Source organism: Sesamum indicum, linkage group LG10, assembly GCF_026168435.1.
Source record: "Sesamum indicum cultivar Baizhima isolate 11 linkage group LG10, ASM2616843v1, whole genome shotgun sequence".
In the NCBI taxonomy this organism is placed as follows: Eukaryota; Viridiplantae; Streptophyta; class Magnoliopsida; order Lamiales; family Pedaliaceae; genus Sesamum; species Sesamum indicum.
This window is the reverse complement of record NC_142666.1, coordinates 19,917,496-19,931,662: the sequence shown is the minus strand read 5'-3', so window position 1 is coordinate 19,931,662 and position 14,167 is coordinate 19,917,496. Positions and strand designations below refer to the sequence as shown.

The 14,167-nt window shown below is 37.3% G+C and overlaps 4 protein-coding genes across 4 annotated transcripts; all 4 read right to left on the bottom strand.

The window, feature by feature from the left end:
- Positions 1–2,051: 2,051 nt before the first annotated feature.
- On the bottom strand, positions 2,052–3,049 carry LOC105171336 (transcription repressor OFP16). Its single transcript, XM_011092408.3, has one exon. It carries the CDS (start codon positions 2,983–2,985, stop codon positions 2,284–2,286), a length of 702 nt encoding a protein of 233 aa, XP_011090710.1. The 5' UTR covers positions 2,986–3,049; the 3' UTR covers positions 2,052–2,283.
- Positions 3,050–6,402: 3,353 nt separating this feature from the next.
- On the bottom strand, positions 6,403–7,617 carry LOC105171577 (late embryogenesis abundant protein D-34-like). The gene is made up of 3 exons (XM_020697053.2): positions 7,205–7,617; positions 6,848–7,126; positions 6,403–6,764 (listed from the first exon to the last, which is right to left on the bottom strand). The coding sequence occupies exons 1-3, from the start codon at positions 7,532–7,534 to the stop codon at positions 6,603–6,605; spliced, it is 771 nt and encodes a 256-aa protein (XP_020552712.2). The 5' UTR covers positions 7,535–7,617; the 3' UTR covers positions 6,403–6,602.
- A 1,868-nt stretch (positions 7,618–9,485) lies between these two features.
- On the bottom strand, positions 9,486–10,723 carry LOC105171576 (late embryogenesis abundant protein D-34). Its single transcript, XM_011092737.3, has 3 exons — positions 10,316–10,723; positions 9,914–10,207; positions 9,486–9,811 (listed from the first exon to the last, which is right to left on the bottom strand). The coding sequence occupies exons 1-3, from the start codon at positions 10,643–10,645 to the stop codon at positions 9,650–9,652; spliced, it is 786 nt and encodes a 261-aa protein (XP_011091039.3). The 5' UTR covers positions 10,646–10,723; the 3' UTR covers positions 9,486–9,649.
- Positions 10,724–11,241: 518 nt separating this feature from the next.
- LOC105171335 (Lactoylglutathione lyase / glyoxalase I family protein) lies at positions 11,242–13,879 on the bottom strand. The gene is made up of 4 exons (XM_011092407.3): positions 13,716–13,879; positions 13,208–13,435; positions 11,754–11,829; positions 11,242–11,510 (listed from the first exon to the last, which is right to left on the bottom strand). The coding sequence occupies exons 1-4, from the start codon at positions 13,797–13,799 to the stop codon at positions 11,470–11,472; spliced, it is 429 nt and encodes a 142-aa protein (XP_011090709.1). The 5' UTR covers positions 13,800–13,879; the 3' UTR covers positions 11,242–11,469.
- Between the last annotated feature and the right edge of the window lie 288 nt (positions 13,880–14,167).

Here is a 14,167-nt window from a genome sequence, read left to right as displayed (position 1 = left end):
CCAAATCATTGTCAAACCAGTTGTAGATCGCAGAGGAATTTGACGCAGATCAATACGACAAGCATATCGATCTTTCTTTGGTGTGTATAGATGCATGTGGCAGGTGACGAAAAGATGGGTTTACTGGACTTAACTCATTTTTAGTGCACATTAATTCAGCCGCATTTTGATGAAACTAAACTTGCACAGTCCCACGACAACGTCAATACTCTGCCCAATTCTTTTCAGTTGGTCAACAAAACCAAACACCCGAATCACAAGTCCTTTTCATTCAGATTATGCATGGATTCATAATTTGAGTCTCATCTCCACTGTTTCCACATAATAAGGGATAATTATATTTACATCCCTAATTTATGTACTATTTATATAAATATTTTTTATGTTTTGAAAAATTATTCATGACAGTAAAAAATTAGAATGATTTGTGTAATAATATTGACGTTTCTAGAGATATATGTATAATTTTTCAAAAAATTGGGATAATTTTTATAGATGATGTTGGCGTTTCTAGTAGCCATATATATAATTTTTTAAAAATACGAATAATTTATGCCTTGGTTCTTATAACAAGCTTGTACAAATATCAAGCATAATTTCGTAAAATATCATGATTTAACTTATGTGGAGACAAATACAGGTCCTAATATATATATATATATATATATATGTATATTGTGAAGTTTACCAAACATCTTAGTAAGAATTCATGAAATTTCACCTCAACTATTACACCACAACATTTGACGTTATAACAAACAAGTATTCAAGTATTATACCACATGCATGTATGTGTATGGTCCCAATTACTCCAGTTTGTCCTGATCACCATAACCGGGATTTGTCTCCACACATTATTAAACTAATGAAGTACACATGCATGCATTCCGCTTTCTCTATTAAGCCTAAAATTTACTTAATTATAGTTAAATCCGAAAAAGTTAAGCAAAGCACAACATAGCAGTCAAGTTTGTCGTACTAAAGCTCACTCTCCCAAAACTAGGTCGAAAATTGGACAAAAAACAAATACTTTAGTGTTGCCCTCATAGCATACATATCCTACTAGGCCTAAGCAAAAAGGGCAAAACTTGGAATTTGAGACCTCAGATTATTATGGGAATTAGGTGCAATTATCACTTACCTAAACCAACTATATATGTTTAGCATATAATTATTACACACTAATATTATATTCTTAATTAGGTTGCTTTGGATTCTTTTTGTTTGTCCCTAAGTTATAGAAATCAAAGTCCTAAGATTGCTTTCATGAATTTATTAATTAATTTGTTCGTTTTTTGGGTCTAAGGAATTAATTGTATATAATTTTGATGTCATTTATTAATTAACTTTTGTCTAATAAATGAGCACGCCTTTATTAAAGAGGTAGACTTGGCTGCTTTTAGGTTGTAATGGACAAATTAAATGTTTTAGAATTTATATTGTCTAAGTAGTTGTGTTCTTATGACAAGTATGAAAATTGATTTCTTTGACTTAACTAAATGAGATATATATATATATTAATTACCGATTCATTCCCCCTTTTTTGGAAATAACAAATCTAATATGTGGGATGCGTTCAGATTTGATCTGATCAAACATTAATTAATTATGTAATAAGTGTAATATATTTATTATTAATGAATATTAGTTAATAAATATTTAATCCTAATATGATGAATGCACGGATTAACGGATAACTTCACACACATAAAAAGAGTAAAAAAGAATTAAACAAAAAAAGGAAAAGACAAAAGGCCTATTGGCAATGGCAGATTAGTCGTCGCCTGGACTGCTGCCCTCCAATGTCCTTTACTGGACAACAGTTTTCGGATTTTGTGTACCATGTAATAGACCAAAACATTAATTGTTCAAATCAAATGCTTTTTTATTTACAAAAATCCAAGAAATCAAGAATGGTTTCGACCAATTGCAGAAAATAAACTAACTCAATTAATTATCAACTCATCCGGTAATTAATTTACCAATAATCCAAAAAACTTATATTCAAATTTAATTTCCCAAGAAAAAGAGTTCAACAAGAAGACACGATCGATCGCCAAACGAGAAAAAGACATTCTTTTACTAGGACAACATTTTACATGACACAAGACTTCAGGAATATCACATGTAACGAGACATAAATCTCCCCACGCCTACACACGCACGGAGACAAAAATCAATGCTGAAATAATTTACGTTTCTTGAATTTGCCCGTACGTGCTGCAAAATAATTCATGAACTTTATCCTTAATTAATCAGGAAAGAAGGGGGGGGGGGAGTTGATTAAACTGATAATCGTGGCGTCGCACAGTGTCGTTCGATGTGGGTTTTCCGGCAAGCATCTGTAGGCGGCGCCGCAGTCAGGAGGGACACAATGATGTCAGCAAAAGCACCAACTATGAACTTGTGCGTGTGCTTAGGGTTTAAAGTTAGATAACAGAGGAGAAGCTCATGCAAGAACTCCCAATCAGCGTTAACGTCTGTTAGATCGCGCGCTTCGATCATTTCCAGCATAGATTTCCTGAAGTCGGAGTAGGGGTCCGGAGAGTACGTCTGAACTGCTACGCCGCCGCTTACCAGGGCGCCTGCATCCTTGGGGGAAAGCGGTTCCAGAGGCTCGAAGATGGAGTTTGAGCTGCCAGGGGAAGAGACGAAGAAGCGGTGGGAGGCGAAGGCGGAGGTGAAATCCGGGACGGAGTCGGTGTCGGAGTCTTCGGAGGAGGAGAAAAAGTCTTCTGTTGCTGCTGCGGCCGTGGTGGAGGAGGCGAGAGATTTGGAGGTTGAGATATCATCAGAGTAGTTGACATCATAGAGAGAGTTGAAATTCTTGAAAAGGGGTAAAGGATTCGCGGCGGCGGCGGCGGCGGCGGTGGTGGATTTATGATCTTGGTCGGTATTGGTGGGTGGTGGGGAGAATGTGATGGTTGGAAGGCACTTGAATTTAGAGAGGCAGAGGTTGAAGCTCTTCCACAGGAGGTTGGACATTTTTTTCCTCTTCAGTTGTGGAAGGAACTGTTAATGTTGCATGAATATATATATGTATTTGGCACCTCACGCAATCAACTCTCTTCTCTCTCTCTCTCTCTATATATATATATAATATATAATATAATATATATAATATAATATAATATAATATCAGGTCTTTGCTATTTAATTATGATTTGCATTTTCATTTCTTTTTACCAAAATCAGACTATCTAAAAGCTAATCAGGACATTCCAAGCGGATCAAATTTTTTATTGCAAAATTTATTCCATCTTATATATATTTTATCTAATCTACACACGTAATATATATAAAAAAAAATTTTAAAAATAAAATACGTGGTCTCATCCTTACGTACTTGGCATATATATATTGAATGGAGTACGTAGAATATGAATAGCATTTACAACAAAAATTTAATCTCCATTGCAAGAGAGAAAATTGGAGCTATCGATGTTATGCGCTCTTAGTCCGCTCATTTGTATAGATATTATGAGAAAAACATTGCAAGATTACCACAAAAATAGATGCAAAATTAAGGTCAATCGTCCTCTTAGTGACGTCTCACCCCTTTTATCCTAATGAAAAATTAAAATTGTTATTTCAAATGAATCATCGTTGATCAAGTGAAAGAACTGTTTTACCCTCATATTTGAACATAACCATTCAATACTTGAAACAGAACGTCTTTTTACTTGGACTTGACCAAATGATTTATCTCTCGTCCAACATGCATCAACCTTCTTGAACTCCTCTCGACATTTGGATTAAACTTTTTTCATACAATAATGTTCTTGACAACAATCAAAGATAATACTAATCAAATAGATTAATATTATTTAGTTCGAGCCCAATTCATATTCAAATAAAAATACACAATATTGAATTTTTTCGTACATATATATATGTTATACGTGATGATGATTCAATTCAAGGATCCACATTTATTTGAGGACACCTTAGGGTAGTAGCTAGCAAGCTACCCTAACCTGTCTATGAATTTCTACGAAAAGAATTGCAGCAGTTCAGCACAACATGTGGTATAGCACAAGTGTTGCCGGAAAGTTGCATGGTTTTATCCTTGATTACAAATTGGAACATTTGAATGGCAGTTTATGCAACACTACTGTAGGAAGAAGATGGGAAGTAGGAAGGATAGTTTTGAGTAAAGTCGAAGACAGCTTCCATCAGTCATGTGCTCTAGTACCAGCTTGCTCAGACCATCATCCTTCCTCTCATCCTCGGTCAACAACCAGTAGTTTGAATCCTGCCTTTTTGGTGCTTCACGTTTTTATTTTTATTTTTTTATTATTATTATGAAACAAAATATTTGACGCACATAATAAATTAGTCCAGAAAGATTTAAGCAGCCCAAGAAGAAAAAAGATAGCACAAGAGACCCCAGGAGGCCCAGTTCAAGTAAGGGCTTAAAATGTTATCAGAAAGCCAAGTTTGGATAAAGTGCTTAGGAAATTTGGCAGAAGGTACCTCCAGGAAATTAATTGGCCAAAAAATGTCCAAATTTGAGAGGCCCCAAATCCAATAGGCTTTCACAAGTCCACAAAAAAATTTAGAAACTTAAAATTTCCCAACTAAAGCCAAAGTCCATTTCACATGGTATTCACAAGTGGCCTAGGTCATTCATATAGGACTTTTGAGGGCACTCCTTGAGCCTCCAATCAGAAGTACCCCTAATCCCTAAAGGTTTAGACTTCAAGTGAGAGAAGGCGTCTGGTCAACCACCTCCTAAAGAATTCAAAAAAACATCTTTATTCTCAAAAGATGTCCGCAACAAAGTCTAACTGTCCTCGAGGATCACAGATCCCCTAATGTTGGGAGATGACCTTCTACCGAATCCCTATGGGATTCAACCTTATCTAACTATTTTGGGGTCATGCTCCATGAAATTTGTGATCTCCTCCAACTAATTTATGATTGTCGGTAAATAGAGAACATTTCCCAGCGAGAATAGATATATTTTGTCTTGATACTATAATTTTCATATTCATGTACCAACTTTAATTAAAAAAAACACTTAATTTCATACTTAAAGTTTGAAATAGAAAAATGTAGCTAATTAAGTTCTGGATATGTAGAAAAATAACGTCTACCCCGACAAGTATCTATACTATATATAAAGTGAGAGTACCTTGGTGTCTCACTTAATTTTGGTATGTCAATGTTCATTTTTTATATATATTTTCTTCTTTTCTCAACTTTTTATTTTTCTCAATCTTCTTAACTTACCATTTTCTCTTTTTCTCAACTTCCACATCTCTCAACTTTTGTATTATTTTCTCATTTTTTCTACTTTTAAATATTTTATTAATTTAATTAATATATTTTTAAAATTTTAAATTAACTGTGCATACACATATGAGTATGCCACATATACTCGTATAATATTATTCTCGGGATTGTACGCTTATATATGAAGAGGTTTTTGGTGTGTTTTAATCTTACAACAACGTAAGTTACCAATTTACGTACATTTGACATAGTAACTGCAATTTTATATCCTAAATAATATTGTTTCCCATTTTTTTGATATTTAATATAATAGATTTGAAGACTATATTTTCATAAGTATATAGTTATAATCAATAAGTATTATTTTTTATGTTTTCGACGCGCATAATTGCTAATATGTAATTATGCGTCGAGGAGAAACCTCTTATAGGCCCTGAGGCAAGCAGCGTTTGGGCTATTCGCTCTTATGTTTTCCAAATATAAAATGGTTTCAAGAATTACAATTATCTCTACTACAGCTGCTATAGTTTTTCGGAATTTTGCTTTTGTTTATTGGGCTAAATCAAGTCATTTTCCTTTTCGGGAGGCCATTTTAATAATCTTACCTCTTAACCATCCCATTAATACGCTATTCGCTCCTCAATCATATCAATATCGAAAAATCATACTTTATAATTACTAAAGATGCCGTAATTTCCACACGTAAATTAATGTTTATGTCAATTTAAATCTTAGCACATCAATCTGGACCAAAGATTAATGACCGTTGATTCGTGGATATTTTTTTAGCCCTATAAAATAAATATAATTTTTTTTTGTACTACAACTATACATGTATCAATTTTTATTTCATAAAATTTAAAATCATGCTTATTTAATCTTAAAAAGAAAATCTCAAAATACACCGTCTTTTTAATTACGATACCATAATGCTCATAATTTTATGAAATTAAAAATGCGTAATTATAAATTTTATAAGACCAAAAGCGATACCAGCCACGATTGTTGTATAGAAAAAAAAAAACTTTATTTTATAAAATTAAAAAAATAATTTACCCACGATTTGTTCAACCAAATGGAGATCGTTAGCCATTACGAAATGTAGTTTTTTCTTTTTTTTTTCCAAAAGAAAAATGAAAGAGTTAGATTTATGAAGGAGAGATGTCAGCCAAAACTAATTCACGGGCTACAGAGACACATAAATTTATTTGTACACCATACTTGGACAGCAAAAAACTCGAGAGAGTACGGGAAATCCACAAAAGATACAAGTACTAATACTACTTGCTACCCCATATTTTCTACTATTTCACCAAAAACCCCTCCTCCTTCGAAACATAACTATCAACGCTAGCTCTCACTGATCACGTCTCCTTCACATTCAGCCTCGCAGCCGCCGCCACCGTCTCCGCCACCCCCCCTGGATGCGTCTTCAGGTCAGGATCATTGCGCAGCTCCGCATTTATAATTTCCTCCGCATCTTCCCGCGTGGCAGCCTTGTCCGCCGGCAGTTTTGCCGTGGCCCCCTAATTAGTAATTGTTAACACGTTAGTTACTGCAAAAAAGATACTTCCAGTCAAGACCCAACGGCAATAGAGCGTAGCATTACTGTTAACACGTCGGCCAGCCTGACTTTGCCTTCGTCTTCGGCCACAGCCTGGTTGTAGGCGGCGGCAGATTGAGCCGTGGCCGTGAGCCCACCGGGAGTGATCAGATCGGAACCAGTTGCTCGGCACTCCGCCACTTGTATTGCAGCGACGTCGCTGAATTCAACAGGCTTATCTCCGGCAGCTCGTCCTGAGACTTCGAGAGCTTCCCCTATAGTTATTGCTCCCTGTGGGACTGCTCCTGCTGCCACTGGTGTGGGCTGTACGAATTGCCCCAGAACCTGTTGTCAGGATTGAAAATTACGGTTATCATATTCTAATTAATTGATTAAACATGTAATTTTGAAGGGTGGACTAACCTGTCCACCAACTGATTCGGTAATTATACGAGTCCCCGGAAGGTCAGTTTCCGCAACGGTCACACCTTGCTCGCCAGCAACAACAGTGACTTCGCGGGAGCCCACGAGGCCAGCCCTCTCATTTTGCGCGGCGGCAGCTTGCATGACAGCGGCGGGGCCACCAGTCACAGTCTGCCCGAACACCGAGGTTTCGGCAGCCTGCATCATGACAGCGTCTTGAGGCGCTATCGGCTTGCTCGCCAGGTCGCCTGAAACCTGGAAAACATCGCCATATTTGATGGGCTCTTGCTGCCCCTCCTCCTCTTCCCTTCTCGGCTGATCTTGACTCATGATGATATAAACGAATGCTAATTCTCCACGGGACGATGATGGATTCGAATTTGCGATGGATCGTTCGAGCTGACGATATAAAATGAAGCAGAGTTGATAAATAGTCAATGAGGTGGGGGGGCGGTCGAGAAAGTGGTGGCACATCTTGAAGTTGGGAACTACGTGGCAGTTGAATATTAGGACAGCATGGATTTTCATATTACACGTGGTAACTTAAAGGAGCCGGCGGAGGCTTGGGATCCTCTACTCCAAATAGTGCTACATCTTCTATTGCACCTCTAAATTGATGACATATGGACAAATAATGTTGATGAGACATTTGGGGAAATGGGTTACCGGTGGGTAGGAGAGAGACATATCATCAATTTAGAGGTGCAATAGAAAATGTAGCACTATTTGGGAGTAGAGGATCCCAAGCCGGGAATTGGACACTCCGGTGCTTGTGTATTTTTAATTTTTTGGATTAAAACAAATCAACAACAATTGAAATATTCTTTTGTTCTAAAAATGAAAAAAATATGTAATAATTATTTATGCTCTTTTAGGGTGCAAAGTGCAATGTATTGAGTACAATATAAATTTGAGCATCATAGAGATGTGACGAAAACAAAAACCCATAGTCTTATAAGTGCATATATACTTAATAAGAGGCTGATTCTAAATACACTACTCATGTCTCACCATTGTCCTAAAACATGGAAACTGGCTTCTGTTCTATCTGTAAATTAAACACCCACTACATGTACAAGAAATTGTTTCTATAAATGCAGTCAAAGGAAAGGGGCCAACTCGCGGTATAACTATATCATCAGCCACCACGGCTACAAGCAATTCATAACTGCTTTCCCGACAACCAGCTAAACAAAAGCTGGAATAGAAACGCGTATACGTACAGTGCATAGCCAAATTGTTGTCATATTTCAATAATAAGATAAATACCATACAAATTTCAGTTATAAACCTCAGATGTATCAATTGAATATTCTTGTTGCTGAATTGTTCATATAATCAAATTTTAGGTCACACTCAATCAAGGGAAATATACTGTTTAGATACTCTTATATAATGTCTCTATAGCTACAAAAGCATTTAATTGATGCACATGATTTCTTTGCCCAATGATTATATATTGTTTATCTTATTAGTTTATAATCTATGTGGGATAAGGTACCACATATAGCAACAGAAATCTATAGCCAATATTGTTGCAATAGACATAAAAATTTTATAGCAGTTAATTTTCAACTCCATAGATACGAAAATTATGTAGTAATATTTTCCACCAAAATTCCATAGCAGTGTCGTTACTATGGAAATAGAATTTGTGTAGCTATATTCATCAATGTAGCGACGGAATATTCATAGTAATTTTTATTTTCATTGCAAATGAGATTTTGTAGCAAGTTTTATTTTCAGAACTACGATAATTCCACACTCCACTTTGCAAATAAGATATTTTATAATTTTTATTTTTAAATTAATCCCTACTAAAAAATTTATTGCTAATTTGTTGCACTAGCAATGAAAATTGGCAACAAAAGTATAAGCAATAAAAAATCAATTAATGTACAATTTATTGCAATTTCTATAGCCATTTTGTTACCTATATACTTATAATCGAATATTTTTAATACGTAATTTGTTACAGAATATTTATTGTTAGTCTATCTTCAAGAATTAAAATATTTATAGTTAGTTTGTTGCCCACATACCTTATTTTTCTGAATAATTTAATGCACAGTTTGCTACGAAATATTCTTTTTGTCCATCTCATTAACTACGGAATTAATTTCGTTACAATATTATTTGTTGCATATGGCTCTTGTAGTGATTGGCCAAAGCAGGAAAACATGACTGCAAATTTTCGATTTTGCTTTCACGGGAAAGCGCATTTGAATGGGTTAGTTCAAATTGGTAGGGGCTGTCGGGCCAATGCATGAAAAAATATATATAGAGACAGAACTGCGCTCCTCAATTTATTGATATAGCTACTTACGAAACATACTCAAAGATAAAGCTAACTAGTATACACTACTTATTGCGCATATTTTGTACCGATTTACTGAGCACCGACGTCTTCTTTTGAAACATCAATTATTACCGACACTCTCATGATCATGTTCCCCTCTCATTGATCCTGGCTGCCGCCGCCACCGACTCCGCCACGCCTCCTGGATGCGTCTTCAGATTAGGATCATTCCGCACCTCCGCGCTTAAAATTCCCTCAGCGTCTTCCCTTGTGGCAGCCTTGTCCGCCGGCAGTTTCGTCGTAGCCCCCTAATAATTGTTGACACATTGATCATAATTATTGTAAAGCAACAAAGGAAAGATGCTTCTGATGAAGAAATAAGTGGTAATTGATATATATAGTATCATTACTGTTAAGATGTTGGCTAGCCTGACTTTGCCTTCGTCTCCCACCAGACCCTCGTTGAAGGCCGCGGCAGATTGAGCCGTGGCGGCCAGCCCACCGGGAGTTATCATGTTGGAACCAGTTGCCCGGCATTCCGCCGCCTGTATCGCAGCGGCGTCGCTATGGTCAACAGGCTTATCCCCGGCAGCTCGGGCTGAGGCCTCGAGGGCTTCTCCTATAGTTACTGAGGAATGCCGGACAGCTCCACCTGTTGCCTCCGTCTGCATCACCGGTTTAGACTCTACGTATTGCCCCACAACCTGTTCTCGAGATTGATAATTATAATTACTAGGAACAATGGTTAAATTCTAATTACTGATCACTGTAGCGTAAAAATAAAAGTGTACTTAAGACGGATGTGGATTAACCTGTCCGCCAACAGATTCAGTAATTATACGAGTCCCCGGAAGATTAGTTTCAGCGACGGTGACACCTTCCTTGCCTGCAACATCGGTGACATCGCGGTGGCCCACGAGGCCAACCCTCTCATTTCGTGTGGCGGCCGCCTGCATGACAGCGGCGGGGCCGCCTTTCTGAGTCTGCCCGAACACCGTGGTTTCGGCAGCCTGCATCATGGCAGCGTCTTCAGGGGCAATCGGCTTGTTCGCCAGATCGCCTGAAACCTGGAACACGTCGCCATATTTGATGGGTTCTTGCTGCCCCTCCGCCTGTTTCCTTCTGGGTTGTTCTTGACTCATGATGATGTCCAACAGTTACTGTTTCCGAAATGATGACTTCAGATTCTTGATAACTAGCGCCGATATGATGAAAATGAAGCCTAGTCTTAAATAGTGCGTGAGATTGAAGGGGGAGTGAAGTGTTGGCATATTTTGGAAGACCTGAGATGATGTGGCAGCTGGATATTAGGACAGCATGGATTTGATGTTACACGTGCTGGCGTAGAAGGAGCGGATGGCCTACCACGCTTGGGAAGCTGTGTGTGTAGAGAATAGAATAGTCATTTCCTTTTTGTTTTTCTTCCATTAAATCTAGAAGAAAAACGAGTTTGTTTTTCCGCAAAAATGATCATTCTTGAAATTTCTAGCAACCTCACATGCTTCAGGACAAAGGGATAAATGTGGCACGATTTCTACTGTATTGTCAACATAACGAGTTTTGTATCAGTGTGTCCTATCTGTATGCTTATATCCATACATATCAAAACTACTACTTCATCAGGAATTCTTGGTCGTAGTATGCGAGACCCTGTACACGTCTTAGTGTCTATACAGAAGCCTTTGTTTCCAGTGTCGCTTGATTAGAAGGAGACGATTTGTTATCACCGTCACATATCTTGTTAATCCAAGAAGCATCATCTATCTTGTGCATAAGATATTATGACACGTTATAACTTTGGAGCAGTTCTTGGAATACAACTTTCATGGCTACAAGAAAGCCATGGAGTGGCCTCCTGACAACCATCGAACACAAAGGGAGGGTTATAGAAGTGCATAATGCGCCGACATTATTGCACAAAACACTTTATTAGCTACTATTCTTGGATCACATGAACGTGCTTGATTTACAGTTCTGGGCTCTGGCTTGTCACCTCCAATCCATTCCCTGCATATTAGAACAAAGATTTGGTGAAACTAGGCAAAAGCACTCGGTGCAAATTTCCGATTTTGCTTTCACAGGAAAATGCATTTCAAGTGACACACAATTATATTTATTGTCGTGTCAACTCCTTCCTCGTAGAAGAAAGATAAGGACAATAACTCCCAATGCACACTTCCGGCAAATTCTTGAATTTTAATTACTATCAAAAGAGTGCGATAAGTGTTGAGTAGTGGAGAACTGACTTACCATCTGGATCGAAGAAGAATGCTTGCCTTGCCTTCCCATCTGGCCGAGTCCTCTCATTTACCTCTATTCCTTTCTCCTGATCAGAGAAAACAAGAAAAAAAATTTAAGACTATGATTCACCTGTACATGACCTTTATCTGGTTCCTAAGAAACTTATGACAACTCAAAGCAACCAGTGCTGGTCTATAATCCATTAAGGCCATCTTTACTTTGGATAATTAGTCTTCTCTTATTTCATGTTTAGTTGAGTGTGGGCTGGCTCGTAATTTTTCCTTCAAGTCCAGAACAAATGTCTATATCACAATACGATCAACAATGCGATTATCACAATTTTAATCACAACTTAATACATCCCACTCTAGTCATATCACCCAAAGTAGAGGTGGCTTAAGTAAACAGAGTTGTCAACTTAACACGTCCAAAATTTTTCAGTTGCTCGATGTGGCACTTAGTGAGAGAGTAGCTGTAACGCCCATGCAACAAAACCACCATCAGATGCATGAAAATGTCAGATGAAACAGTAGTTCAGCAACCGTGAAATTGAAGTTATTTCTTTCCTTTTTCTTCTTTTTCCTAAGATAAAGAATCAGAATTAACACGTCCAAAATTTTTCAGTTGCTCGATGTGGCACTTAGTGAGAGAGTAGCTGTAACGCCCATGCAACAAAACCACCATCAGATGCATGAAAATGTCAGATGAAACAGTAGTTCAGCAACCGTGAAATTGAAGTTATTTCTTTCCTTTTTCTTCTTTTTCCTAAGATAAAGAATCAGAATTAACATCCAAAATTTCTTTTTGTCCCTAGATATAATAAAACAATTTCAGTTATTTCTTTAATTCCGTGTATTCACTTTTACCTATCCTTATTCAAAATCACAACGAGAAAGATAACAGCAATGGCTGGCAAGGTCGCCAGTTAACGGAGCAACAAGCCTGAATCATAACCAGAAAGAACCTATACAACTAAAATTGTCTCGCCCACGCTGCTGATATACATTTCCTGATCTTCATGTAACCTAGGCCTTCAAAGAGGAATCCAAAAACGGAAAATTCAGTGTTGTGGACATTGCCAACCATAGCGTGAAAAGATGCTGAAGACATAACTGAATTCCAGAAACTCCAGCAAATTATTAGGCGATCATAGTTATCACTGCCACAACAAAGCTAAACCTCATCTTATTCTGAATTACTAGTAAAGTCGCCAATTTCTTACTGTGTCTTCACAAATTCTTTGTACAAACAACACAAAACCATACAAAAAGTACACGGATGCAAGAAAATACTTCCCGGAACAGGACTTGGAGAAAACCCAAACCTTAATTGCCCCATTCATATTAGCCATACAGCTGTGAGCAATGCCAAACACCAAATTCAAATGCAGAGATTTACATACTCTTCAGAACAACTCAGCTAGCTTTGACAGAAAACAAAGAAGAGAGACATAATATATGCACCTTAAGGTTCCGAACAACGGAGTCGAAGTTGGGCACATAAAGACAGAGATGGTGTCCTCTAGGAAGATGCCTGGGGTCTGCCACTGCTGACGCAGTACTCCATGGGCCTTCTGGAAGCTTAGAGTTGGGGTCTCGTTCTATGAGATGCAGGTAGAACGATGAACCCAACTTCAACCATATCACCTCAAAATCGAATTTTGGACTCTCCACTTGCTCAAAACCGAACATCTGAAGAACACCCACGATTCAAGCTCAATCTTTTTCTTCATTCCAATGTTTAATATTTCGAAAAGATACCACGTAAAGCCAGAAACCAAAATTACATGTATTAACCACAAGCCAGCTCAGATCACTGTTTTCCATTTAAACTTTCGTCTCTCCCCCCCTCAGAATTTTCAATTTTAGTCTCATAATTTTATTTTATTTTTTAAATGATAAAGAAGAAACGAACAAGAAAAAGGAAAAAGAAACGTCAGCGGAATCGGCGAGGAAGATGAAAGAGAAGAACCTCTATGTAGAACTTGGCGAGGCGTTTGACATCAGGGGATTCCCTAGAAAGGTGATTGAGGCAGGTTCCTTTTGCTGCTGCCATTATCTTTTCCCCGAGCTGAAGACCTCAAGATTTTCACTTCTCTGCTGCCGATGAACTCTTGTTCTGGTTCATCCATCACGCGCTCACTTTTTATTCTTACAATGGCAGGAAAAATTACAATTTCGATCCTCAAATAATTTAAACTTAATCCTCAATATTATATTTTTAGCATTTTTATTCACTTCAATAATAAAATTATTAAAGTTAATAAAACTTTGACTTGAACAAAAAAATAATTATTGTTCTCTCATTTTATAATATTATTTAAATATTAATACATAGTATCCATTTTTTCTCTTTTTTCTTTGAGCGTTTGCGAGCGCTAATTTTATGGTGTTTAAAAAATTAATATACAAATAAATTATCAC

Excerpts from the sequence above, each read along its gene's own strand:
- LOC105171576 (XM_011092737.3), bottom strand. The coding sequence starts at position 10,645 with ATGAGTCAAGAACAACCCAGAAGGAAACAGGCGGAGGGGCAGCAAGAA. Across the intron at positions 10,208-10,315 it reads CTGAATCTGTTGGCGGACAG|GTTGTGGGGCAATACGTAGA; the intron begins GTTAATCCACAT and ends TCTCGAGAACAG. Across the intron at positions 9,812-9,913 it reads GGCTAGCCAACATCTTAACA|GGGGCTACGACGAAACTGCC; the intron begins GTAATGATACTA and ends AACAATTATTAG.
- LOC105171335 (XM_011092407.3), bottom strand. The coding sequence starts at position 13,799 with ATGGCAGCAGCAAAAGGAACCTGCCTCAATCACCTTTCTAGGGAATCC. Across the intron at positions 11,830-13,207 it reads CCGTTGTTCGGAACCTTAAG|GAGAAAGGAATAGAGGTAAA; the intron begins GTGCATATATTA and ends TTCTCTGATCAG. Across the intron at positions 11,511-11,753 it reads ATTCTTCTTCGATCCAGATG|GGAATGGATTGGAGGTGACA; the intron begins GTAAGTCAGTTC and ends TCTAATATGCAG.
- LOC105171577 (XM_020697053.2), bottom strand. The coding sequence starts at position 7,534 with ATGAGTCAAGATCAGCCGAGAAGGGAAGAGGAGGAGGGGCAGCAAGAG. Across the intron at positions 7,127-7,204 it reads CCGAATCAGTTGGTGGACAG|GTTCTGGGGCAATTCGTACA; the intron begins GTTAGTCCACCC and ends TCCTGACAACAG. Across the intron at positions 6,765-6,847 it reads GGCTGGCCGACGTGTTAACA|GGGGCCACGGCAAAACTGCC; the intron begins GTAATGCTACGC and ends ATTACTAATTAG.
- LOC105171336 (XM_011092408.3), bottom strand. The coding sequence starts at position 2,985 with ATGTCCAACCTCCTGTGGAAGAGCTTCAACCTCTGCCTCTCTAAATTC.